This window comes from Microplitis mediator, chromosome 6 (assembly GCF_029852145.1).
Source record: "Microplitis mediator isolate UGA2020A chromosome 6, iyMicMedi2.1, whole genome shotgun sequence".
NCBI lineage: Eukaryota > Metazoa > Arthropoda > Insecta > Hymenoptera > Braconidae > Microplitis > Microplitis mediator.
In genome coordinates this window covers 11553690-11580785 of record NC_079974.1, presented here as the reverse complement: position 1 = coordinate 11580785, position 27096 = coordinate 11553690, and the positions used below count along the sequence as shown (strand labels likewise).

General features: G+C 33.8%; 2 protein-coding genes across 2 annotated transcripts in view; one reads left to right on the top strand and one right to left on the bottom strand.

Annotated features, from left to right (window-relative positions):
• The window catches only part of LOC130670101 (phosphatidylinositol 4-phosphate 5-kinase-like), a 52428-nt gene extending 38515 nt beyond the window's left edge, over positions 1-13913 (top strand). Inside the window, exons 9-12 of the mRNA XM_057473302.1 lie at positions 942-1027; positions 10763-10871; positions 12576-12706; positions 13541-13913. Coding sequence (XP_057329285.1) covers positions 942-1027; positions 10763-10871; positions 12576-12706; positions 13541-13816 — 602 coding nt within the window. The 3' untranslated portion in view covers positions 13817-13913. The remainder of the gene's footprint in view (positions 1-941; positions 1028-10762; positions 10872-12575; positions 12707-13540) is intronic.
• An 11676-nt stretch (positions 13914-25589) lies between these two features.
• On the bottom strand, positions 25590-26456 carry LOC130670513 (myb-like protein D). Its single transcript, XM_057473925.1, has 2 exons — positions 25889-26456; positions 25590-25792 (listed from the first exon to the last, which is right to left on the bottom strand). The coding sequence occupies exons 1-2, from the start codon at positions 26454-26456 to the stop codon at positions 25590-25592; spliced, it is 771 nt and encodes a 256-aa protein (XP_057329908.1).
• Between the last annotated feature and the right edge of the window lie 640 nt (positions 26457-27096).

The following is a 27096-nucleotide window of genomic DNA, read 5'->3' as shown; positions in this document are numbered from 1 at the left end:
TATACTTTTTTTTTTTTTTTACAAAACTAAAGTAATAAAATCTTATATCCAAAAATTCTTGACAGTAAAACTTAATAAAAAAAAGTCTTAATTATATAAATTTCCTAAAAATAAATGTTTTTTATTTAATATATGGTACCTAGATATAAAATTGACATCAATATTGGTGTCTACATTATTTTATTTATTAATTTCGGTTAATCAGTATGTTATTGTTAAGAAATAATTTTTGATCTAAGCCTTTTTAACCGTACACCGTTTATAATTCTAATTTATGTTGAGAATATAGAAGGATACGCAGTGGTAGGGCTCCACATTTATGACTTGAGTAAAATTTTTTTTGGTAGGTTCTTTCCAGCTGCGTACTTGTCAGAGTATCAGTAGTTGCGCACATTTAGAAAAAATTTTAATTTTTCTAATGGATATGAGACTATACCATGTAATAAACGTTTCTAAATCAGTCGCAGTATTACTTAGACACTTTATCGATGATTTCCCTTTTTCTAAATTCATATAAATAACATGAAATTTAAAATTTTGTAAGAATATTTCAATTTTCGAAACTACTAAGTTGAATATAACTTTTTTCTATCCAAAAATAATATTAAATTAAAAATTGAAGAACCTCAATATTGAAAGCTATAACAGAAATTTATACTCAACGGAATAGAATAAGTCTTACGTCAACATATTTACAAACTTCAAATTTATAAACTATGAGAATATTTAACTCTGAGAAATTAAAACCTTTTTTGCATAAACTTAATATTAACAAAATAATACATTTATTAAAATAAGCTTTTATTGTGTATTATTCAAATATTTCTTTTTTCTATTCGGCTGTTACTTTTTTATTTTGTCTTAATTTAATTGATTTTATAAAATTACAAATAAAATATGGTATCAAATAACTGTTACTTAGTAAGTTGAATATTTTACAGATACTCCTTCCAATCTGGAATCAATACAACTTGAAAAAAAAACAGGGTTTCCTCAACCTGGATTTTACCGTAAATCTGATGACACGGTAAATTTTCTCTTCTTTTCCCTTTTTTTTTTCTTAACGAAATGTTACACACCAACGAATCAGTTATATTAATTTTTCTGATGTATTAATAGATGCACCTTGGACAAGGTTATTATATACCAAAAATTTATTATGATACGGCAGCTGCTAAGGGCAAAACTGCTTCTAAGTTTATTCGGAGAATTTTGATAACATTATTTACTGCCCTGATTAAACAAAAGTATTTGAAAGGATTAAAAAAATTTCTATCCTTATGAATGCTATCGAATCCTGAAAATATGATTCAAAAGGATTTAACATGATTCAAATTTTTTAATTCTGTTAAATACTATTTAATCCTGAAAACATGATTTAACAGGATTTGAAATGATTTAAACTGTTAAATACTTTTAAATACTTTTTAATCCTAAAAAGATAACGAAATAAAAATATTATTTCAGGATTAAAAAGTATTTAATAGCATTAGAAATTTTGAATGCTAGTTGAATCCTTTTATATCCTAAAAAGATAACGAAATAAAAATATTATTTCAGGATTAAAAAGTATTTAATAGCATTAGAAATTTTGAATGCTAGTTGAATCCTTTTATATCCTAAAAAGATAACGAAATATAAAAATTATTTCAGGACCCTCGCGGAATTGCCATAACGGTATTTCTACGGTATTTTCCGAGTATTTTTTGGGTATAAGTATTATTACGGTATACCCTAGGTATAAATGCGGTATGTTTGTGAAATTTTATTACCGTACACAGAAAAAAAGGATTTCTTGGCGCAAAAAATTTTTTCTTGTTCTAAGAAAATTTTTACTTGACTCAAGAAATTTTTTATATCATAAAGTGAAAACAAAACTTTTCTTGGGATAAGAAAAAATTTTCTCGGAACAAGAAAAAAATTTTTTAGGCGAGAAAAAAATTCCTGAGCCAAGAAAAATTTTTGTCTTCAATTCATAATACAAAATATTTCTTGCGCCAAGAAATTCTTTTTTTCTGTGTATTAATACCGTAAATATATTGTGTTGATACCAAATTTATATAGGGACTGTACCGTTAGTCCATCGGCTGAAGAGGAGGTCCCGTAAACATTTTGCTGGCGACGGGTAAATCCAACTGTTTCTTATGTATTTTAGGCCAAGGATCACGAAAATCGGGTCCATTTTGTTCAAAAGTGGTGCAAACAATTGTTTATAACAATTTAATTGTTTAAATCAAAATAACTCCCGAACGGCTGGTTTGTTAGGGCAGCGTAGAGGAAAAAAAATGTTCAGAATAAAAAAATACACAAAAAAGATATCACATGTTTTTTTTGTGTCTCGAATATTTCGCGAGATATAATAAAAAAACGAGCCGGCGCTCGGACCTCTCCCTCCCTACTAGCGACTGCCTATGCGCGAGCTCTCTCTGGGTCAAATCGCGTCAGATGCTTGATTGGCCGGAATTTTTCTTAAACTTTACATTAAAAATCAAAGAAAAAAAAAAAAAATCGACAAATTGTCGATACTACCAATCGACAGCATTTTTTCTGAAACGAATTTCTGTCGTATCATCAAAAGACGTTTTTTTTTTTTGTTCACAAATGTTATAAACAAATTAGTCCCTCGGCTGAAGAGGGAAGCCCGTATGCACTTTTAGGTCCCCGGATTCTGATTAATGATATTTACGTATTTTTTTCCGAGGATCACGAAAAACTAGGTTATTTTGCTCGCCGATGGTAGGTTTAATTGTTAATAACAATTTAATTGTTTATAACGATATAAATCAGAAAGGACTGATTTGACGGGGAAGTTTATTTAAAAAAAAAGTTTTAAAATTAAAAAACCAACAAAAAATGTCCTTATAATTATTTTGATAGAATGAATATTTTCGGAGATAGCGCAAAAAACAACAAGTAGCGGTCGAACCTCTCTCTCGCGCGCACGCATCCCACGAACTCTAGCGACGAACGACAGGCACAGAAAAATACAGGGACGAAAAAAAAATTCAATTCTCGGTGTCAACTAAAGATTAAGAAAAGAAACTCATAGATATCATAGAGGAGACTCTATGGAAGATTTCCAGACCCATAATCGATGGATCCACCCCATAGACACCGAGTAACAGCCCTATAAAAGGGGGTTTTTTAATTAAATTGACGGATTTTCGACTTTAGAAATTTCAATCCTCGGTGTACACCTGAGATTAAGAAAGGAAACGCATGGGAATTTTCTAAGACACTATAAAGAAGATTCCCAGACCCATAATTAAAAGATTAACCCCATAGACATCGAGTAACAGCCCCATAAATGAGGGTTTTTTGATTAAATTAACGAATTTTCGACTTTAAAAAATTCAATCCTCGATGTACACCTGAGATTAAGGAAGGAAACTCATGGGAATTTTTTAGGACACTATAAAGAAGATTCCCAGACCCATAATTAAAAGATTAACCCCATAGACATCGAGTAACAGCCCCATAAATGAGGGTTTTTCAATTAAATTGTCGAATTTTCGACTTTAAAAAATTCAATCCTCGATGTACACCTGAGATTAAGGAAGGAAACTCATGGGAATTTTCTAGGACACTATACAGAAGATTCCCAGACCCATAATCGATCGATTAACCCCATAGACATCGAGTAACAGCCCCATAAATGGGGGTTTTTCAATTAAATTGTCGAATTTTCGACTTTAAAAAATTCAATCCTCGATGTTCACCTGAGATTAAGGAAGGAAACTCATGGGAATTTTCTAAGACACTATACAGAAGATTCCCAGACCCATAATCGATAGATTAACCCCATGGACATCGAGTAACAGCCCCATAAATGGGAGTTTTTTAATTAAATTGACGGATTTTCGACTTTAGAAATTTCAATCCTCGGTGTACACCTGAGATTAAGGAAGGAAACTCATGGGAATTTTTTAGGACACTATACAGAAGATTCCCAGACCCATAATTAAAATATTAACCCCATAGACACCGAGTAACAGCCCCATAGAAGGGGGTTTTTTAATTAAATTGTCGAATTTTCGACTTTAAAAAATTCAATCCTCGATATACACCTGAGATTAAGGAAGGAAACTCATGGGAATTTTCTAAGACACTATACAGAAGATTCCCAGACCCATAATCGATCGATTAACCCCATGGACATCGAGTAACAGCCCCATAAATGGGAGTTTTTTAATTAAATTGTCGAATTTTCGACTTTAAAAAATTCAATTCTCGATGTACACCTGAGATTAAGAAAGGAAACTCATGGGAATTTTCTAGGACACTATACAGAAGATTCCCAGACCCATAATCGATCGATTAACCCCATGGACATCGAGTAACAGCCCCATAAATGGGAGTTTTTTAATTAAATTGACGGATTTTCGACTTTAGAAATTTCAATCCTCGGTGTACACCTGAGATTAAGGAAGGAAACTCATGGGAATTTTTTAGGACACTATACAGAAGATTCCCAGACCCATAATTAAAATATTAACCCCATAGACACCGAGTAACAGCCCCATAGAAGGGGGTTTTTTAATTAAATTGTCGAATTTTCGACTTTAAAAAATTCAATCCTCGATATACACCTGAGATTAAGGAAGGAAACTCATGGGAATTTTCTAAGACACTATACAGAAGATTCCCAGACCCATAATCGATCGATTAACCCCATGGACATCGAGTAACAGCCCCATAAATGGGAGTTTTTTAATTAAATTGTCGAATTTTCGACTTTAAAAAATTCAATTCTCGATGTACACCTGAGATTAAGAAAGGAAACTCATGGGAATTTTCTAGGACACTATACAGAAGATTCCCAGACCCATAATCGATCGATTAACCCCATGGACATCGAGTAACAGCCCCATAAATGGGAGTTTTTTAATTAAATTGACGGATTTTCGACTTTAGAAATTTCAATCCTCGGTGTACACCTGAGATTGAGAAAGGAAACGCATGGGAATTTTCTAAGACACTATAAAGAAGATTCCCAGACCCATAATTAAAAGATTTACCCCATAGACATCGAGTAACAGCCCCATAAATGAGGGTTTTTTAATTAAATTAACGAATTTTCGACTTTAAAAAATTCAATCCTCGATGTACACCTGAGATTAAGGAAGGAAACTCATGGGAATTTTTTAGGACACTATAAAGAAGATTCCCAGACCCATAATTAAAAGATTAACCCCATAGACATCGAGTAACAGCCCCATAAATGAGGGTTTTTTAATGAAATTAACGAATTTTCGACTTTAAAAAATTCAATCCTCGATGTACACCTGAGATTAAGGAAGGAAACTCAAGGGAATTTTCTAGGACACTATACAGAAAATTCCCAGACCCATAATTAAAAGATTAACCCCATAGACATCGAGTAACAGCCCCATAAATGGGGGTTTTTCAATTAAATTGTCGAATTTTCGACTTTAAAAAATTCAATCCTCGATGTTCACCTGAGATTAAGGAAGGAAACTCATGGGAATTTTCTAAGACACTATACAGAAGATTCCCAGACCCATAATCGATAGATTAACCCCATGGACATCGAGTAACAGCCCCATAAATGGGAGTTTTTTAATTAAATTGACGGATTTTCGACTTTAGAAATTTCAATCCTCGGTGTACACCTGAGATTAAGGAAGGAAACTCATGGGAATTTTTTAGGACACTATACAGAAGATTCCCAGACCCATAATTAAAATATTAACTTCATAGACACCGAGTAACAGCCCCATAGAAGGGGGTTTTTTAATTAAATTGTCGAATTTTCGACTTTAAAAAATTCAATCCTCGATGTACACCTGAGATTGAGGAAGGAAACTCATGGGAATTTTCTAAGACACTATACAGAAGATTCCCAGACCCATAATCGATCGATTAACCCCATGAACATCGAGTAACAGCCCCATAAATGGGAGTTTTTTAATTAAATTGTCGAATTTTCGACTTTAAAAAATCCAATCCTCGATGTACACCTGAGATTAAGGAAGGAAACTCATGGGAATTTTTTAGGACACTATACAGAAGATTCCCAGACCCATAATTAAAATATTAACCCCATAGACACCGAGTAACAGCCCCATAGAAGGGGGTTTTTTAATTAAATTGTCGAATTTTCGACTTTAAAAAATTCAATCCTCGATGTACACCTGAGATTAAGAAAGGAAACGCATGGGAATTTTTTGAGGACACTATACAGAAGATTCCCAGACCCATAATTAAAATATTAACCCCATAGACATCGAGTAACAGCCCCATAAATGAGGGTTTTTTAATTAAATTAACGAATTTTCGACTTTAAAAAATTCAATCCTTGATGTACACCTGAGATTAAGGAAGGAAACTCATGGGAATTTATTAGGACACTATACAGAAGATTCCTAGACCCATAATTAAAATATTAACCCCATAGACACCGAGTAACAGCCCCATAGAAAGGGGTTTTTTAATTAAAGTGTCGAATTTTCCACTTTAGAAAATTCAATCCTCGGTGTCCACCTGAGATTAAGGAAGGAAACTCATAGGAATCTTCGAGGACACTATACAGAAGATTCCTAGACCCATAATCATTAGATTAACTCCATGGACACCGGTTGACAGCCCCATAAAAGTCGTTATTTAACTTGTTTTTCGAGAATTTGAGTTTTAAAAATTTAAGTTCTCGGTGTCTACTCGAGATTAAGAAAAGAAACTTATAGAATTTTTATAGTAGACCCTACTGAAGATTTCCTGACCCATAATTAATCGATCTACCCCATAGACACCGAGTGACAGCCCCATAAAAGTCGTTATTTAACTTGTTTTCCGCGAATTTAAGTGTTATAAAATTCAGTTCTCGGTGACCACTGTATATTAAGGAAAGTAACTCATAGAATTTTTTTTAGTAGACCCTTCTGAAGATTTCCTGACCCATAATCAATCGATCAAATATTTAAAAAATATGTATAGTAAATATATATTTTTGATAACTCACTTTTGGCCGATTTTTATATATATTTTAAATATATTTTAGATATATTTAAGAAATATTTCAAAATACATAAAAAATACATAGCTAAAAATATAAAATAAATATATTTTGCATATATCTAAAATATATTTGATATATATAAAATATATAAGAAAATCGGCTGAAAGTTAGTTTTTAAAAATGGATTTACTATAAATAATTTATATATATTTATATATTTTTAATATATTTAAAATATATTTTTTATATACTTCGTAATTTATTTTTTTTTTCATGGGGGAAAACACATACGAAGTACTGAATACTTTATTCGTCTTAAATTATATACAAACAATAAAAAACTTGATCTTTTAATTACATGTCAATGTTTTGATTAATTAATAGTTTTCACATTCTTTGTTATTTACACAGTGGCAAAAACTGCAACACAGCATATTATTATTTTTGCAGCTACAATAGAATTTTTTAAAGTCGAAAATTCGTAAATTTAATTAAAAAACTCCCATTTATGGGGCTGTTACTCGATGTCCATGGGGTTAATCTATCGATTATGGGTCTGGGAAACTTCTGTATAGTGTCCTAGAAAATTCCCATGAGTTTCCTTTCTTAATCTCAGGTGTACATCGAGGATTGAATTTTTTAAAGTCGAAAATTCGACAATTTAATTAAAAAACTCCCATTTATGGGGCTGTTACTCGATGTCCATGGGGTTAATCGATCGATTATGGGTCTGGGAATTTTCTGTATAGTGTCCTAGAAAATTCCCATGAGTTTCCTTTCTTAATCTCAGGTGTACATCGAGGATTGAATTTTTTAAAGTCGAAAATTCGACAATTTAATTAAAAAACTCCCATTTATGGGGCTGTTACTCGATGTCCATGGGGTTAATCGATCGATTATGGGTCTGGGAATTTTCTGTATAGTGTCTTAGAAAATTCCCATGAGTTTCCTTCCTTAATCTCAGGTGTACATCGAGGATTGAATTTTTTAAAGTCGAAAATTCGTTAATTTAATTAAAAAACTCCCATTTATGGGGCTGTTACTCGATGTCCATGGGGTTAATCGATCGATTATGGGTCTGGGAATCTTCTGTATAGTGTCTTAGAAAATTCCCATGCGTTTCCTTTCTTAATCTCAGGTGTACACCGAGGATTGAAATTTCTAAAGTCGAAAATCCGTCAATTTAATTAAAAAACCCCCTTTTATAGGGCTGTTACTCGGTGTCTATGGGGTGGATCCATCGATTATGGGTCTGGAAATCTTCCATAGAGTCTCCTCTATGATATCTATGAGTTTCTTTTCTTAATCTTTAGTTGACACCGAGAATTGAATTTTTTTTTCGTCCCTGTATTTTTCTGTGCCTGTCGTTCGTCGCTAGAGTCCGTGGGATGCGTGCGCGCGAGAGAGAGGTTCGACCGCTTCTTGTTGTTTTTTGCACTATCTCCGAAAATATTCATTCTATCAAAATAATGATAAGGACATTTTTTGTTGGTTTTTTAATTTTAAAACTTTTTTTTTAAATAAACTTCCCCGTCAAATCAGTCCTTTCTGATTTATATCGTTATAAACAATTAAATTGTTATTAACAATTAAACCTACCATCGGCGAGCAAAATAACCTAGTTTTTCGTGATCCTCGGAAAAAAATACGTAAATATCATTAATCAGAATCCGGGGACCTAAAAGTGCATACGGGCTTCCCTCTTCAGCCGAGGGACTAATTTGTTTATAACATTTGTGAACAAAAAAAAAAAACGTCTTTTGATGATACGACAGAAATTCGTTTCAGAAAAAATGCTGTCGATTGGTAGTATCGACAATTTGTCGATTTTTTGAACCCAATCTGGGCTTTGAAAAAATCCATTTGTTTATAACATTTGTGAACAAAAAAAAAAAACGTCTTTTGACGATACGACAGAAATTCGTTTCAGAAAAAATGCTGTCGATTGGTAGTATCGACAATTTGTCGATTTTTTTTTTTTTCTTTGATTTTTAATGTAAAAAACTTAGAAAAATTCCGGCCAATCAAGCATCTGACGCGATTTGGCGCAGAGAGCTCGCGCATAGGCAGTCGCTAGTGCGAGAGGGAGAGGTCCGAGCGCCGGCTCGTTTTTTTATTATATCTCGCGAAAAATTCGAGATACAAAAAAAACATGTGATATCTTTTTTGTGTATTTTTTTATTCTGAACATTTTTTTTCCTCTACGCTGCCCCAACAAACCAGCCGTTCGGGAGTTATTTTGATTTACACAATTAAATTGTTATAAACAATTGTTTGCACCACTTTTGAACAAAATGGACCCGATTTTCGTGATCCTTGGCCCAAAATACACAAGAAACAGTTGGATTTACCCGGTGCCAACAAAATGTTTACGGGACCTCCTCTTCAGCCGATGGACTAGTATAAGCTTCGTATAAACGCAGTATACGCTCTGTAGGAATACCGTAATTAAATTTCACAAACATACCGTATAAATACGGTAAAACTACTTGTTATCGACTACGTGTATGCTCTTTTAATACAGTGTTCAAACCGTATCATGAAAACCGCGAGGGGATTAAAAAGTATTCGGTAGCATAAAAAATTTTAAATACTGGTGAAATTCTTCTATATCCTAAAAAGGTTATGAAATAAAAATATTATTTCAGGATTAAAAAGTATTCGGTAGCATTAGAAATTTTAAATGCTAGTTGAATCCTTTTATATCCTAAAAAGATATTAAAATAAAAACTGTATATCAGGATTAAAAAGTATTCGATAGCATTAAAAATTTTAAATACTGGTTGAATCCTTTTAAATCCTAAAAAGATAACGAAATAAAAACTTTATATCAGGATTAAAAAGTATTCGATAGCATTAAAAATTTTAAATGCTAGTTGAATCCTTTTATATCCTAAAAAGATAACGAAATAAAAACATTATTTCAGGATTAAAAAGTATTCGGTAGCATTAGAAATTTCAAATGCTAGTTGAATCCTTTTATATCCTAAAAAGATAACGAAATAAAAATATTATTTCAGGATTAAAAAGTATTCAATAGTATTAGAAATTTTAAATGCTAGTTGAATCCTTTTATATCCTAAAAAGATAACGAAATAAAAATATTATTTCAGGATTAAAAAGTATTAAATAGCATTAGAAATTTTGAATGCTAGTTGAATCCTTTTATATCCTAAAAAGATAACGAAATAAAAATATTATTTCAGGATTAAAAAGTATTCAATAGCATTAGAAATTTTAAATGCTAGTTGAATCCTTTTATATCCTAAAAAGATAACGAAATAAAAATATTATTTCAGGATTAAAAAGTATTTAATAGCATTAGAAATTTTGAATGCTAGTTGAATCTTTTTATATCCTAAAAAGATAACGAAATAAAAATATTATTTCAGGATTAAAAAGTATTTAATAGCATTAGAAATTTTGAATGCTAGTTGAATCCTTTTATATCCTAAAAAGATAACGAAATAAAATTATTATTTCAGGATTAAAAAGTATTTAATAGCATTAGAAATTTTGAATGCTAGTTGAATCCTTTTATATCCTAAAAAGATAACGAAATAAAATTATTATTTCAGGATTAAAAAGTATTCGGTAGCATTAGAAATTTTAAATGCTAGTTAAATCCTTTCAAATCCTTCTACTCCTTTCGATTATTTTAGTATTAAAAAGTATTTAATATGATTAATCGTGAATTTTTAAAAAGGATTTACAGTATTTAGAAGGATTTGAAAGTATTAAAATTTTAATCCTTTTTAATCCTGTCAAATACATTTTTTTAATCAGGGTGAAGACGAGTTAATGAGTAGTAGTTTGTATGGTGAAAAATCCAATAAAATTAAACAGGCTGAGCAAAAACCACCATTGTGTCCTAAAAGATTACATGCCATAAGAGGTAATACATTATTATAAAAATAAATTTTATTATTGTAACAAATTTAAATAAGAATCTACCTGGGACATGCACGGAATCCCAAAAAATTTCATGCTCTTCTTCCTTCATTTATCAAGGAATTCACCGATTTCATAGAATTTTTAATGTATCCCTATAAGTTCCCACGAAAATTTTCTAAATATTGATTGATCAATTGAAATGGAATATATTAGTTAAAACTACATCGCGTTACAGATGCCAGAAGGGCGTATACCTGCAAAATATACTGCTGAAAAGCCATAAAGGCGTATCAAAATATTTTCTTTCGGAAATTGACGTAACTATGCTTTATAAATATAATAGAGACGAAAAAATTTTTTTTCCAAAATCAAATTTTTTTATACGCCCTTATGGCTCCCGACGCGGGTACCGAGAGCTATAAGGGCGTATAAAAAATTTATTTTCCAGGAATCGACGTGATTATGTTTAAAAAGTATATTAAAAAAAAAAAAATTCTTTCCAAAATTTCACTTTTTTTTTATAATTATAAAAAAAAAATTTTTTTTTCAAAATTAAAATTTTTTTTCTAAGAAACAAAAAATTTTCATCTAAATTCGAATGTTTTCTGACAGTCACATACTGTAAGATCACAATCACATTGATTCCGGAACAAAATTTTTTTTTATACGCCCTTTAGCTTCCGGTACCCGCGCCGGGAGCCATAAGGGCGTATTAAAAAAATTTTAATTTTTGGAACAGAAATTTTTTGTCTCTTCTATACTTATAGGATCGAATTACGTTAATTCTCAAAAAAAACTTTTTATACGCCCTTATGGTATCTGTAACGCGACATATGTTTTGACGGTTATCACACGGAGAAAAATGTTGGCTCAAAACCCTATCCAAAAATTCCCATATAATCCACTCAACTGCGACAAAAACCGCATAGAATCCTATAGACTGTATTGGTTTCTATGCGGTTTTTGTCGCAGTTGAGTGGATTCTATGGGAATTTTTGGATAGGGAACCTACCAATTTTTATTATGCTATCGACCAAACTTGAAACACGGAGGGAAGCACCCAAAAAATTATTATGCTCTTATGAAAAATTATTATGCCGCATCACAACTATTACAATGTTGGAAGTAATTGTTATTAAATCTTATCGATAAGTGCCTCGCGCGTAGTAAGTATTATTATACAGCATAATAATTTTTCGTATGAGCATAATAATTTTTTGGATGCTTCCCTTCCTGTTACAAGCTTGGTCGATAGCATAATAAAAATTGGTAGGTTTCGAGCCGACATTTTTCTCCGTGTATCGAAAAAAACAATTCTCATACATGTCCAATAAATGAGATAAAATCTCCAGTTTTTGACACTTGCTAGTTTATATTGATATTGTAAAAATAGAAAAAATATTATTATTGTAATAAAATTCACTTAAGTTTTTTTGATTACGATAACATCCCCTTATTAAAAGAAGCGATTTAAAACGATACGAAAAAAATTTTAAATACTTTTTAATGCTTTTGAATCGCCCTTCTTATGGGCATTTAACATTGCAAATCGTTTTAAATCGCTTTTTTTAATAAGGGTCATCTATGATATTCTTGTATGTTATTCAAATCATTTGAGCAAAGTTGTTTTTGTCCAAAACTGGTACATCTACACTATTATTTGGAGTTTTTAAATTCGTTAGTAATTGATTTCATTCAAATATAGATATTCTACGATTTCATCTGGAACAACAAAAAGTTGAAGAGCCCGATATTGAGAAAGAATTAAAAAAAGTAGATTTGTACATCAGAAGCAAAATAACAGATCTGCGAAGCTCAAAGAGAGCTCCTAAAAAGGTAAATAATCAGTTCAAGGTTACTTTAAAAATTTTAATCTGAAACATTGTATTCACATCAGCAAAATAAACATAAGCTTTTGTTTTATTATATAAGGTAAAAGCCCCTATACCCGCTCGCTTTTCATTGCAGTGAAATTAAATCACTCAGTATAAATTAATAAATAAAATGAAAATGCATATTTTTTTTATAATTATTTTTTTGTAGTTTTGAGTATTACCATAAAATTTTAGTTTTAAGAATGATGTTGATAATTATTATTAATTTTTTAACTAAAGTCCTTGACTGTACTCATAGTCGCTTACTAAAAGTTGTGATGTACCATTGCTCGATTAACATATTGCCCTATGGTCGCTCAAAGACAATATCAATTAAACTATGATAAGTTTATTGATTTGGACAAATAATTTATGAATTATATTACTTTATTCTTTCATAGTATAAAATTTCATAAATTAAAAAAATATATTTTATAAGATATAGTTACAAAAATTCTTAAAAAATTTGACGTAATCTAAATTTAAATTAACGAACGAACGTTACAGTAAATCGTTCCTGGCTGAGCGTGATTTTGAAAACATTCACCTAATTTAAATTTATAATCAATTATTAAATAATTTGATACATCATAGGTAAATATATTTAGTTGAAATTAATTTTTTATAAAAATTATAAGGAACGCATTAAACAGTCAAAATGAGCGTCTAATGGTACTGAGCGGGTATAGGGGCTTTTACCTTACTTAATTTCATAGGATACTTTCTTGAGCGATATAAAATTATTTTAAGATCAAATTAAAATTAAAGTTTTAACCTACTTATCTTTGAATTTCAGAAAACAAAAGAGACAGCTAAGAAAAAAAACGAAGAACCTGATGGGGAAGGTAGTGATATAGTTGACGGTAATTCAGACGAAGAAAGCGGTAGTGAAATGGATGACAAGGCTGAAGGAGAAGGTACTGAGGAGAACATTGAAGAATCTGGCGAAGAGAGTTCTGACGAAGAAGGGAAAGACGACAATTTCGACGAAAAAAATAATCAAGAAAATGATGAAGATAAAGAAAACAAGAACGATGATGAAAGTAGAGAAAAAGAGCTTCTAGGAAAATAAGACTATATTTATGTTCAGAAGCATATATATTTTACATCATTATGCTTAGAAGTCAACTGTACTGTCGTTGTACCAAAATAAAAAAGTAACACCAAGACCTAAAAATTTTTCAAATTTGTCCGTCTCCAAATTCTAGTGTAAATATGTAGATATTTATGATTTTAAGTTATTAAAAACTAATAATGTCAAATTAATAGTTTGGGAGGAAATGTAAGTATAATGTTAGTATTCTAAAAAAGTACTTTGAAGTTACTATTTAAATGCCCATACATATATCCCTAAATACTTATTGTCCATAACCCACTTTGTAGACTCATTAATTTTGGTGATTCGTTAAATATTAAGGCACTCTAAATGATGTACATTATGATGTGTCGGAAAATAACATTTTTGTTTTTTTGCACCACCAGAAATCGATAGTATACGACAAATTACAAATTCTGTCAAAAGAACAGCTCTCAAATTCAAGTTTTAGAGGTAGCTCATCGGGATTTTTCGATTTCCCGTTTAAATAACATGGGAACAAAAATTTTTTTAGTTCGGAATTTTTTAGCTCGACTATGGCTCATTGTACAGGTGAGGCCAGGATACATTTATGTAGAGATTTAAACGCTCTGGAAAAAACAGCTCTTATCATTTTTTGATAATTCATCTGTTCAGAAGTTATTGGAGCACGAAGTCTAGTTATAGTAAATTTGGACTTTTTTTTACTTTTCCTAAAAATTCTCTCTTATATAGTTTTTTTGCACTTAAAATTAGTGAGTATTCACCTATTTCACTTATTCATGTTTACAGAGTATGTTATTTAAATGGGAAATCAAAAATCTCGATGAACTACCTCTAAAACTTGAATTTAAGAGCTGATCTTCAGAAAGAATTTTTAATTTGTCATACACTATTGATTTCTGGTGGTGCCCAAAAAAAAAATGAGAAAAATGTTGTTTTTCGATACATCCTAATGTACATAGGTCTTTTATAAAAATTTATAAAATAAGTACTTTCTGGATACTGCTAAAAATTAATGGCCGTAGCTCGTTTTACTCTAATATCAACGAAAATTCAATTAATAATTATAAAATCATCAACGATTGCTGCTGAGAATTTTCCGCATAAAAACTTAAATTAAATTTTTTTAATATATATCATAAAAACTTTTTGAATTGATCAGTAAATAAACTGACTCAGTTTCATGATTATTCTGATATCGATCGCTGTGAATTTTCCGCGTAAAAACTGACAAACAATCTTGAATATACATCATGGAAACTCATTGAAACGATGAGTAAATAAAATGGTTCAATTTCATAGATTATTCGGGAATCGATTGCTGAAGATTTTCCGCGTAAATAATAGAAATATCCTCGAATATAATCATAGGAACTCATTGAATCTATAAATAAATAAAATGATTCAATCTCATAGATTGTTCGGAAATCGATTGCTGAAGGTTTTCTGCGTAAATACTCATACAAATATCCTCAAATATCCATGATAGGAACTCATTGAATCTATAAATAAATAAAATGATTCAATCTCATAGATTGTTCGGAAATCGATTGCTGAAGGTTTTCTGCGTAAATACTCATACAAATATCATCAAATATCCATGATAGGAACTTATTGAATCTATACATAAATAAACTGAATTAATCTCATAGATTATTTGGGAATCGATTGCTGATGATTTTCCGCGTAAGTACTCATGTAAATATCCTTGAATATACAGCATAGGAACTCATTCAACTTATAAATAAATAAAATGATTCAATCTCATAGATTGTTCGGGAAGTTTCTAAAGAAAGTATAACTTAATCAATCTCATAAATTTCCTCGTTACTAGATGGAAAATTACTATACTCACATTGATTAATCAATATCAAATCTCATATGATTACTTCAGAAATTGTCTCATACAATCTTATTCATTTTCAAAATCTACACAAATTAAAACTTCATAGTTTTCGATAACTTATAAATACTTATAATCACCAAATTTCAGCTTCTATTTCTTATAGATTCTGATCATATCTATAAGAATTTTAAGAAAAATTTTTTTTTGATGCACCATCTATGAGAAAATAATTGTATAAGAATTTTTGAGATTTCTCGTGGACAAATACTGATCGTTTTCTCATAGCCAATTTTTTTTATGAGATTTTATGAAACATTTTCCACAGGGTATTAAATATTTAACGCAAAAATAATAAAGAATCACTGATGATATATAAATAATTGTAAAATATTCAACTCAAAATAATAAAGAATGCTTGCAAATAATAATTACATACGTGTAGATATTTACCGCAAAAATAATAAATAAAACAAACAATATTTTTACAGCAAATCCCAAGTGTTCACAGATAATAATTGATTAGTTGTAAATATCTACCGCAAACAATAATAAACCACCAATAAAACTCAAATGATGGTGTAAAATAAATGTAAATATTTTTAGATATTTACCGCCAGAACATACGAACAATAACCACTAATTATTCAATAATAAAATTAATAAATATTAGTTTCCAAGTATTGGATAAATATTTACCGCTGGAACAAACAAGTACGCGAGTATATATATATATATATATATATATATATATATATATATATATATATATATGTCGATGAAAGAATAAAACGGGGTTTTCCAATAGGACGGGAAATTTCCAACAGTCGAGACTAGTTTTTATAGTAACAATTAAATAATAAAATTTAAGTTCTAGTTGTTTACAACTTAAGCAGATTATGTTTATTACGGGAGGCTTAGGCTCGCTGTGACATCTGTTCACCAAACGTAGCCACGGTCACAGGATGGGTATAGTAAGACACAGAGGACAAGATAGTAAGATAATATGAGACGGTTGTCCTTCTTTGAATATTTTGACAAAAAGGTTTTTAACGAAAAGTACAGAGTTTGGTACTAGTTGAGTCAGTTAGTTCTGATTGAGCATTCGTTGTGCGAGTACAAGTTTTCCTGTCGACCGTGGATTCGTTCTCGAGCCTAGTTTACCGTAGTATTTGTAAATTATTCGATTAGGTTTTATTTGAATATTATTGGACTGTCGTGTATTGCAATTATTCTAATTCCCTGCGTAATCAATTATTGCATTAATTAGTATTTAGTGTATTTTGATATTTGTGCGATACTATGTTTATTCTTTTACTTGTCTAAGTATCGTTATTTATGAACAATACTTTTAATATTAAATCATTGTGTTGCATAATTAATATTCGTTCATATTTTAAATAAAAATAAGAGATATTAGTATTGAGACCAATACTCGGGATAACGCCCAAGGTTGTAATGACTTTCCGACACATATATATGTTGGACTTTACTAATAAGTATTGCGCTCTCGCTCACTCACACTCGTGAGATATACAAATTGCCACCAACGCGGTAAACAAGTTACACGCCAATGTATAAAGCACAAAGATACTTACAGTCATCATCATATAACCGGGACTTTTCCGTGTACGTGTGACCTACACGTCCAAGCCTCGAGTTACAATTGGCGACTGCAAAATTTATTTACAGGCGCCACCAAGAGATTTTAGATTTTGATCTTGGTCTACTTGGTCTCCTGGTACCAAGTATAATTGTTGACTAGCTCAGGATTCAGGTTGGGTCCACCCGCTTCCTGGTCACAAGGAACGTTATGATAATTGAGAGCGAGGTTTTAGAAAGATGTCTGGCTACAGTTAATTCAGTTATGGAGAAAATTAACAATTTATTATTTATTTACCCGACAAGCAACGAGACGACTTTACATTAATGATAAAATTTCACTGACTCTATATAATTACAAAATTAATTTATTATTAAATTATTTGATCTAAATTTGAATAAAATCTATGCAGACGTCGCCCAAGATGGCAGACGCTGACGTGGGACAGCCACGTTTTCTCAATATTAACAATTTTATATGTGTAAACTTTAACGGAGTAATTTATTTCTAAGCAATGATAACACTTTAACTGGTCCAATTTATTTCACTCCCGTTGTGACTTGAGCTCACAGGATTTGTAGAGTACCACTCGTAACAAAAAGTGTGATGACTTCCACGTCGAATATAATAAATTATTAACCAATGACACCTACGTCTCGTGAGTTTCTGGCGTAGTCCTCCATATCCAGGAAACCTCCAGCCTGATGATTCCTTTAGACCAATTCACACCCTCCCGAATCGTGGTCCAGGTGCAGTTGTGGGAAATCGCTCCAGCAGCTTCCGTCGTCCAAATTTATAACTTCAAATACTTCTCCACTCAGCTCACGTAAAACCAATGTTACGGCCAACCAACCAAATTATGGATACTTCTCATCAAAATAGTCTGACTTTGACTGATGTCTGTGCGACGACGAAAGAGAGCGAGAAACCTCTAGCTGGGACTCATATACTCTCGCCTCAGACTTCTGCGCTTGCGCCTAAAACAACTCTCCAACCGACCGTAGGACCCAAACTTTAGTTCTGCCTTCGTTATTATCCAGAGATAAACTCCCACAAGTGACACTAGTCTCCCACTCCTTGACCGCGTAGTTTAAGTTTTTTCAAATTACCCCGTTACACCCTCCCCCTCCAAACTCGCGCGTCAGGTTTATAAAATTAGCAGTAGACTCGTCGCTTGTGCGGGCTTATCTCAAACAAAAATTAATTTAAAATATAGAAAATAAAAATTTAACTTAAATAAATCAAAATCAGCTCAGCTACCTGCTGCTGAAAAGACACTCGGTAAATATTTATACTCCAATTTCACACACAAAAGAAGTTTTAATGAGAACTATAATGATTATAAAAGTGAGTTGTCAAGAATATAATTTGCGTAAGTGGAAGTAGAATAACAAAATTTAGAAATTTTTAAATAGTATATGAACAAGAGTGCCAAAATTATGGACTGTTCAAGGTCGTTGTGCGGCCACGGGACGGTTCGCGTCCTTTTCGATAGGCCATACCTCCCTTGAGGGTCTGTGGGGCGCGTCGTATATAGAGCAAACGCAAGTAACCCTTTTCTGGATTTTCTTGAGAAACAGTAACCGGAGGCAGTAAGCGGGGTGTAGGATAATCATGAACCGGGGGAAACAAAGGGTATGGTTTGACAGATGGTTGGTAATGGAAAACAGGAACTTTCTTAGTACGAGGAACAATGGGTACCTTTATGCGAACTGCCTCGTGTTCCTGAATAGGGGTCTCTAAAATCTGACGTAAAGATTCTTCTACGGCTTCATATTCCTCCTCCATCTGGTTTATCTCTTCAGGATCGGCAGGTGAATTAGTTCCAACCTGAACGGGACAATAAGCTAGATCCGCCGATCTGTTTTTTTCTACGACTGCTTTCACAGGATTTGGATCCTGATCCGGTTCACGCGGCTTATCACGCGGAGCAACATCAGCTGGAATGACAGGCATTAGTTGCAGTCTTGCCTGTCGTTTGTGACGACGCCGTCTCATCTTCTGGCGTTGTGCTGCACGACGTGGACGAATATAAACTAAAAAAGCCTCCAACATTTGTGGCCACGTTTCATTTTCCGGGGTAAATTTCCGATGTTGCCTCCACTGCCGAAACTGCAACGAAATATTGAATATGTTAAACACTCAAACCGGTTTTTTCTTTAAGCCGACTACTTGAACGACAGATTTTTAAGTCAGGAATATAATGTTTGCCCAAGCTCTTACCAGATTCGTTCCTCAGCTCTACGACCAAGGGACTAATAATTTTATAAATTGTCACGGGACCTAAATATTTAGGTGCAAGACTTGCATTATATTTCTGTGCCTTGTTGCTTAATTTTCTGTTTGGATACAGAACGCGGTCTCCCACAGTTACATCAGGTACGTCACGAGCATGTTTGTCGTGATATTTAGCCTGTTTTGCACTGGCTTTGGACATTTCTTGTTCTACTTTATGGCGTAATTCATCCATACGTTTCATTCGTTCGGACCACTCAGAATTGCTACAATCTACCTCATCTAAAGACATATCAGTAATTTGATTAGTAAGATATGGTTCACGACCATGTACAAGAAAGTAGGGCGATAATCCCAAAGAGGAATGATACGAACTATTATAAGATAATTGAAACTCCGACAGATGAGAATCCCATTTCGTTTGATCTTTATCGATAAAGGCGCGTATCATGGGTTTTAAGGTGCGATTTATTCGCTCGACTGGGTTAGCTTGAGGGTGGGCTATAGCTAGTGTTGTTAATTTAACCCCAACATAATTCAGGTACTCTCGAACCTCCTGATTAACGAATTCGCGCCCATTGTCGGTAACTAAAATTAGGGGTTTACCCCAACGGCCAATAACATTCCGGAGCGCATGGACCACGCTCTTACCTGTCTGGCGCCGTAATGGATATACTTCAATGAAACGCGAATAAAGGTCTTGAATTATCAAGATATATTGATTACCCGAAACCGAACGGGGAAAAGGACCAGTCACGTCAGCAGCAATCACAGCCCACGGATTAATTGGCTGCCGAGTTTGCATCGGAGCTTGAGTTGAGGTCGTTTTGCTTTTAACTCTTTTACAGGTATCGCAGTTATCGACATACTCGCTCACATCCTTGTACATACCAGGCCAATAGTGCTGAACACAGATACGATGGTACATACGGTCTCTCCCCAAATGAGCCGCATCTGGTTCCTCATGATTACGCCTGAGAATTTCAATAACCTCTGATTCTTTAGCAACCCGTTTCCATGCGTCTGGGTCTCCAACAACACTCTTCATGGGATCAGGACGATAATATTCTAAGCGATCATTCTTGATACGCCATCCCGAATAATTTCCTGGATGATTCATAACATTAGCCTTACGAACATCATACCAATTTCGAGACTGAATATGTACACAACTGACTTCTCTACCCTCTAAAGTATTTACCACTTCCGACCATGGAACCGGATCATTATCTTCGTACATGCGAGAAAGAGCGTCAGGTCCGTCATGTTCTATTCCGCGTCGATGTTCAATAGTAACCTGATGAGCTAATAATTCCATAGCCCAGCGGGCTAGACGACCGTTTGGATCTTTAAGCGAATGGAGCCACTTTAGCGACGAATGATCTGTCACGACAGTAAATGGCGAACCTTCAAGATAACAACGAAGTTTCCTTACCGCCCATACCACCGCCAAGCACTCTTTCTCCGTAGTTGTATAACGAGTTTCTGCTCCTCGCAAAGGACGGCTAAGACAGGTAAGTAAATATTCACGTTTTAACAAAGGATCTTTCTGGACTAGAAACGCTCCTAAACCTGTATCGCTAGCATCTGTATAAAGATAATATGGTAAGCCGACCTGAGGAATAGATAAAGTTTTGGCGTTTACCAAAGCTTGTTTTAACTGACAGAAAGCGTCTTCCTCCTCTTTACCCCACTTCCACTCCGACGTTGGACTACAAAGCTTATTCAACGGACCCTGTACGCGAGCAACATTTTGAAGGTGTCGGTGGTACCAGTTTGCCATGCCACAAAAACGTCTGACTTGTTTCCGATTGATTGGGCGAGGGTATTGTACAATAGGTGAGATCTTCTCAGGATCTGGTCTAAGACCTTCCTGATCCACGATAAAGCCCAAAAACTTTACCTCAGAACGAGCAAACTTGCACTTTACAGGATTGATCATTAGACCCGCCCCTCGAAATACCTCAAATACTAAAGAAAGTATTTGTTTATGTTCCTCGTAAGTTTTGCTAATAATGACCCAATCGTCTAAGTAGGCAAAAACCTTATCAGCCCATTCCCGGGGTAAGTCCCGTTCATTAAGTAATCTAACAAAATGTTCGCGTAACTTATCCATAGCCTTCTGAAACGTCCCAGGTGCCCCAGATAGTCCATAAGGCATTCTGACCCACTCGAAATGTCCTAAACCTTCGACAGAAAACGCCGTATATGGAATAGAAGTCTCAGCCATCAGGATCTGGTGAAAAGCTTCTTTTAAATCCATAGTACTAATAAAAACGGCACCATGGAGAGCACTCAGGATTCGTAACATGTTTGGAAGTGGATTCGCTGCAACAACAGATATTCTATTAATAGGCCGATAATCAACGCAGAACCTCAAATCGCCATTTGCCTTGGGTACCATAACAGGCGAACACGACCATGGACTGTCACTCTCTCGGATATACCCTTTTGCAAGCAGTTCTTTTACTTGTCGATTTAATTCCGCTGAAATCACAGGACTCCGTCGGTACGGACGAATATTTACTGGTTTAGCACTTGGAGGGATAACGATTGAATGGCGGACCAAATCAGTTAGTCCCTGATTTGGAAGAACTTTAAATTTATCCATTTCTGTCTGAAGAAATAATTCTAAATCTTTTTGTTGTTCAGAAGTTAACAGAAGACAAGCATTCGAAGACTCCCGACATTTAATTGATTCAAACGGATGTAACTCCGAACACACTGAAAATCGCCACGTTTTATTTTTACAGTCAATTTGAACTCCAAATGCCAAAGCAAAGTCCATCCCTAAAACAATCGAGTGACTCAACCCATCGAGTATACTTAAGTATTGCTCGCCCGCGACTGATCCTACCTGAAGAATAAATGGAGCCCCACCTTTCGTTTTACACAACGTATGATTCGCAAGTAAGACACCCCGACGTTGTGTATCGTCAGGCTGTAAACTCCCTGAACTTAACTCTTGTACTTTCTCATAAACACGAGAATTCATGTACGAACGTTCACTGCCCGTATCTAGGATGCCATTTAATTGTACTCCAAATACCCAGACGGATACAGGGATTCGGGCTGTTACCACGGGTGGAACAGGTCCAGTACCTGGGATAAATGTTTTCCGAGACGCCAAACGATTAACGAAAGATGTCGATAAAGTGTTCTTACGCAATGTAGCAGGTAAAAATGAAGCACGGGATGACACAGGTAGAGACGAGGAGTTAATATCCGAGGAAAAATTTCCTGATTCAAAATCATTTGACTCAAGCCCTGAGTCAAAACTACTTTCTTCCGTCTCGACCTCTGTATCTCCCTCTTCATCACTTTCATCTTCAGATTCTAAAGGCTCTAAGCCACATAAATATGGGGTGTTCTCCAAATCAATATGACTACTTTCCTCCAATTCATCAGGTCCTATATCTATGATTTGAGGCATTGTATCAGATATTCTAGTCCCTTCCAGAGCATGAATTAGATGTCTCAGAGCTAGTTGGCATCCATCATCATCGACACCATTCGAAATTCCTAAAATTTTCTTAATATCATTTTCATTTAAATCAAAATATATTTTATTTATGTGTGAATTAAAATTATCAATAACATTAAAATTTTGACCAATCGGATTGAAGTCCGACTGCCTGTCTAAATTATCAGAGAGCCCCTTCACTGATCCCAAAGTTCCCTCTGAATAATTTGCGTCAATTTTATTCAATAAACTACCTATATTTACAAAGATATTATTTACATTACTAATTATTCCAGTATGATCATTCTCTACTGAAATCTCATCAGGAATTACTATCTCTTCCCGATCTGTAACCCTGGAATCCCCAACGCGCGTACACACGTCAGAGTCATCAATAGAAATTGAAGAATCACTTCTCAAATTTCCACTGGCATCCCCAACACGTGGCCACGCGCCAGAGGCATCAACATCCTGCACCAGCGAGACATTGGAAATACCACCTTCACCATTACTTAACCTATCTAATCCTATACTTAATCCTACCTCATTCCCCTTTAATTCCCCACTCAACTTATTTATTTTAGAAAATGAATTTACCTTTTGGTTCCCAGTTAAATTTTTGTTTTTACTATCTACTGAAATTTTCATCTTTTCATTCTTAAAATCTTGGAAAATTTTTAACTGAGTTGGCTTTACTAATTTACTTTTATTTGCTGCGTAAAATTTATCTATACACTTCTCTTTAAGTTTTAAAAATTCTTGAAAATTTAATACCCGTTGATTTTGTTTTGGACTAAGTTGTTTCTTTTTAAAATTAATTCTTTTGAATTCTTCTAAAGAAATCCCCGCTTTATGTATACTTGTATTCTCATTCGAGGGGGATTTTTCTCGAACAAGAACTACCCGTTTTTTGAATTGGAGGTATCAGCCAGAGATTGATCAGAATTATTGACAGGTATTTGACTTGAGCTTGATGAACGAGACTGAATAACCTGAGAGACATTACAATTTTGTCTTGTATGACCTGGCTGTTGGCAAATGTTACAAACATCAGCTCTTGGGTTTATACAAATATCGAACGTATGTCCAACTTGTCCGCAATTATGACAAGTTCGTGGAAAACGACTAGTTGTTGTCCAAGGAGCGTATTTTTGGGTAGCAGGCATCACAGCTGGTAATGGGGCAGGTATCAAAGGTACCTGATTATTTGATTGTGACAATTGGGCTGGGGAAGAATTATTACTTGGTGGTTGAGAAAATGGCGGACCGTATGGGTTCGAATAATAATAATGTACAGGATATTGTTGCTGCGTTATGCCTGTAGGTTGTGATGAAGACAGAAAAGAAGGATTTTGGGGACGATAACCCCTTTTCACTTGTACGTTAAACCGAGGGCGAGAACGAGAGTCACCTCCCCGCCAGGATGACTGATTATTACTACTCGCGGCTGCGCATACCGTATAATTCCCATCTTCGTCTTCCAAAATTTCCTCTATCACAAACGGTTGACTACCTTCCTCCGTATCTAAAGACATTTCTGCCCCTTGCAGAGCAAAAAAACGCGATTTATCACGAAATCTAGATGATTTCTCATCTGCCGACTTTTCAACCCCATACACCCTACTGCTCTCTTCCAACGCTTGTGTAGCTTCATGTATTGCCGACAACAACCCATCGTATGTACTAACAGCTCTCGCAAAAACTAAAGTGCGTAATTCACCCTTCAGGTGATTCCGTATACTCGTTACCTGCTCATATTCTGACGGAGGTTGATACATTATACGATATTTTTGTTGCATGCGAAAAACGAACTCCGCAGGCGACTCCTTTTCATTAGGGCGCATCTGAATAATTTCCATCATGATTTGTTGATCTGTCTTTGATGCACCAAACACTCTCAAAAACTCAACTCTAAAATGATCATAACCCATCCATCTTGAAAAATTCACATCGTACCAACGAGCTGCACGATCTACCAAAATGTGGCCCATTAATCGTAAAACTTCTCCCTCAGACCATCCTTCCCTACTCGCTTTAGATTCTACCGATAACAAAAATTGATCTGCACTTAAATCACCTTGAGGGAATCTCAGTTGCCAAATTCTTAGCTCCTGAGTGATTTCTTTCCATCGACGGTCTAAAGATATTCGAGAATCTGAATTCACACGAGCATTCGAGTGTATATTATTTTGACAGGAAGTCTGAGACCTGAAACTACCATTAAAATTTTAGGCTTGACCATTATAATTGACTGAACCGACAGGGTCATTCATGTGGCCCTGATAAGTAGATTGTGCACCAGGGACACCTGTGTTTGACGACAGATTAGCCCCTGTTGTTAAGCGATTATTGCCGAACGAACTAACATCATTACTCGCCGTATTACGATTATTATTACAGGCGCGAAATGCATCACTCTCCCCCCCACCAAAACCGTGAGTCTCAGAACTTGCGGTATTGCCAGAAGACCGTAATGCATTCGCATTCTGATTATTAACAATCGCGATATTATTTATGGCTTCAATCAGTCTATCTATAGATCTCGCGTTCGATTCATTCAGTTCGTTCTGAGCCCTAACCATTTCAGACAAACGGTCCATTCTCTCCTCGACTTGGTTCGGTACTAGATTAACTCAGAAAAAGCACTACCTCCCCTCGTATCGACAGGGAACCGATTCCCGTTTATCTGTTCATTAGTACGTGAACTTGGAATATCAAATGCGCACCAAGCATTCTGTCCCATTCTATCTAACGAGTTATTATTATAATTGTGACTTAATCTTAATCTTTCTGTATTATTTATCGAATCATTTGTTAATTCAGGTCCTGAAGTTAAATTATTTGAATATGAATCCTGGTTCAAATTATTATTTAAATTATTACCATTATTTTGGTTCATTAAATTATTATTGGGTAAATTACCCTGAGATCCCTCTCCTTGATTTGTTCTATTTGTTTGATTACCGTTTAAACGATTAGAATTACTCAAATTATTATCTATGTCTGAAGCATTATTTGTATTAGGCCCCGACAAATCTTGATTTCCATTGTTTAAATTAATTGTATTTCTTTCAGGGTTATTGTTATCCCCTGCTCCATGATTAGGATTTAGTAAATTATCCCGATTATCATTATTTGAATTCAATAAATTTCCAGGATTCATATTCGAATTTAATCCAGGGTTATGACCTGTATTATTTGTATTAGTTCTAATGTTACCACTCCCTGACGTTGTCGGATTAAAAACGGGCCTTCTAATCACTGGCAAGCCTGCCTGCTGACGTGATTGTGTTTGTTGTGACGTTACAGTCGAAGTAGTTGTAGAGCTTGAGGAATTATTTATTAATGTCCTTTGTGGCGAGTGTTGTACTCTCGGCGGCGGTGTTATCCCGCTTGGACTCAATAGCACAACTTCTCTTTCTTGCTGGTCACCTTGACTCAGCCGGCGAGCAAAACTTTGTGAGTTTGCTTTCGACCGGGTTAACGTCATTTCATGTACCGAAATAATAACAAAGAATTAGTAACAAATCAAAATAAGGACTTAAAATAATATAATCAAATACTTATTTGTTCTGGTAAGAACTTGGGAAAGTATATTTGAACAGAATCGAGTAGCTTAATTCTTAGTTGTATAAAGAATAAATTCATCAAAATTAAATAGTATTTTTTTTTCGTTGTAAAATTAAAATAGATTAAATATGTATATAGAATAAATTCATCAAAATTAAATAGTATTTTTTTCGTTGTAAAATTAAAATAGATTAAATATGTATATAGAATAAATTCATCAAAATTAAATAGTATTTTTTTCGTTGTGAAATTAAAATAAATTAAATAAACTTTCAATCTATATTTAACTAACTTTTACTATAACCGATTTCCGTAATTTTTATAAACCTAATTTTTCTTTTACCCCAAACTCAAATATTTCCAACAATATTTAGTTTCCTACCGACTCTACTTCCACTCACTGCTGCACCCTTCCCAACTTTGACCTTTACAATTTTCTAACCCTTTAATCTACAACCAGTCACCTCACCTCAACTCAACTTTCAATCAACTTTATTTTGCGGATTTTTTTTTTGCAATTGTTGGGCGCCAAATATAACCGGGACTTTTCCGTGTACGTG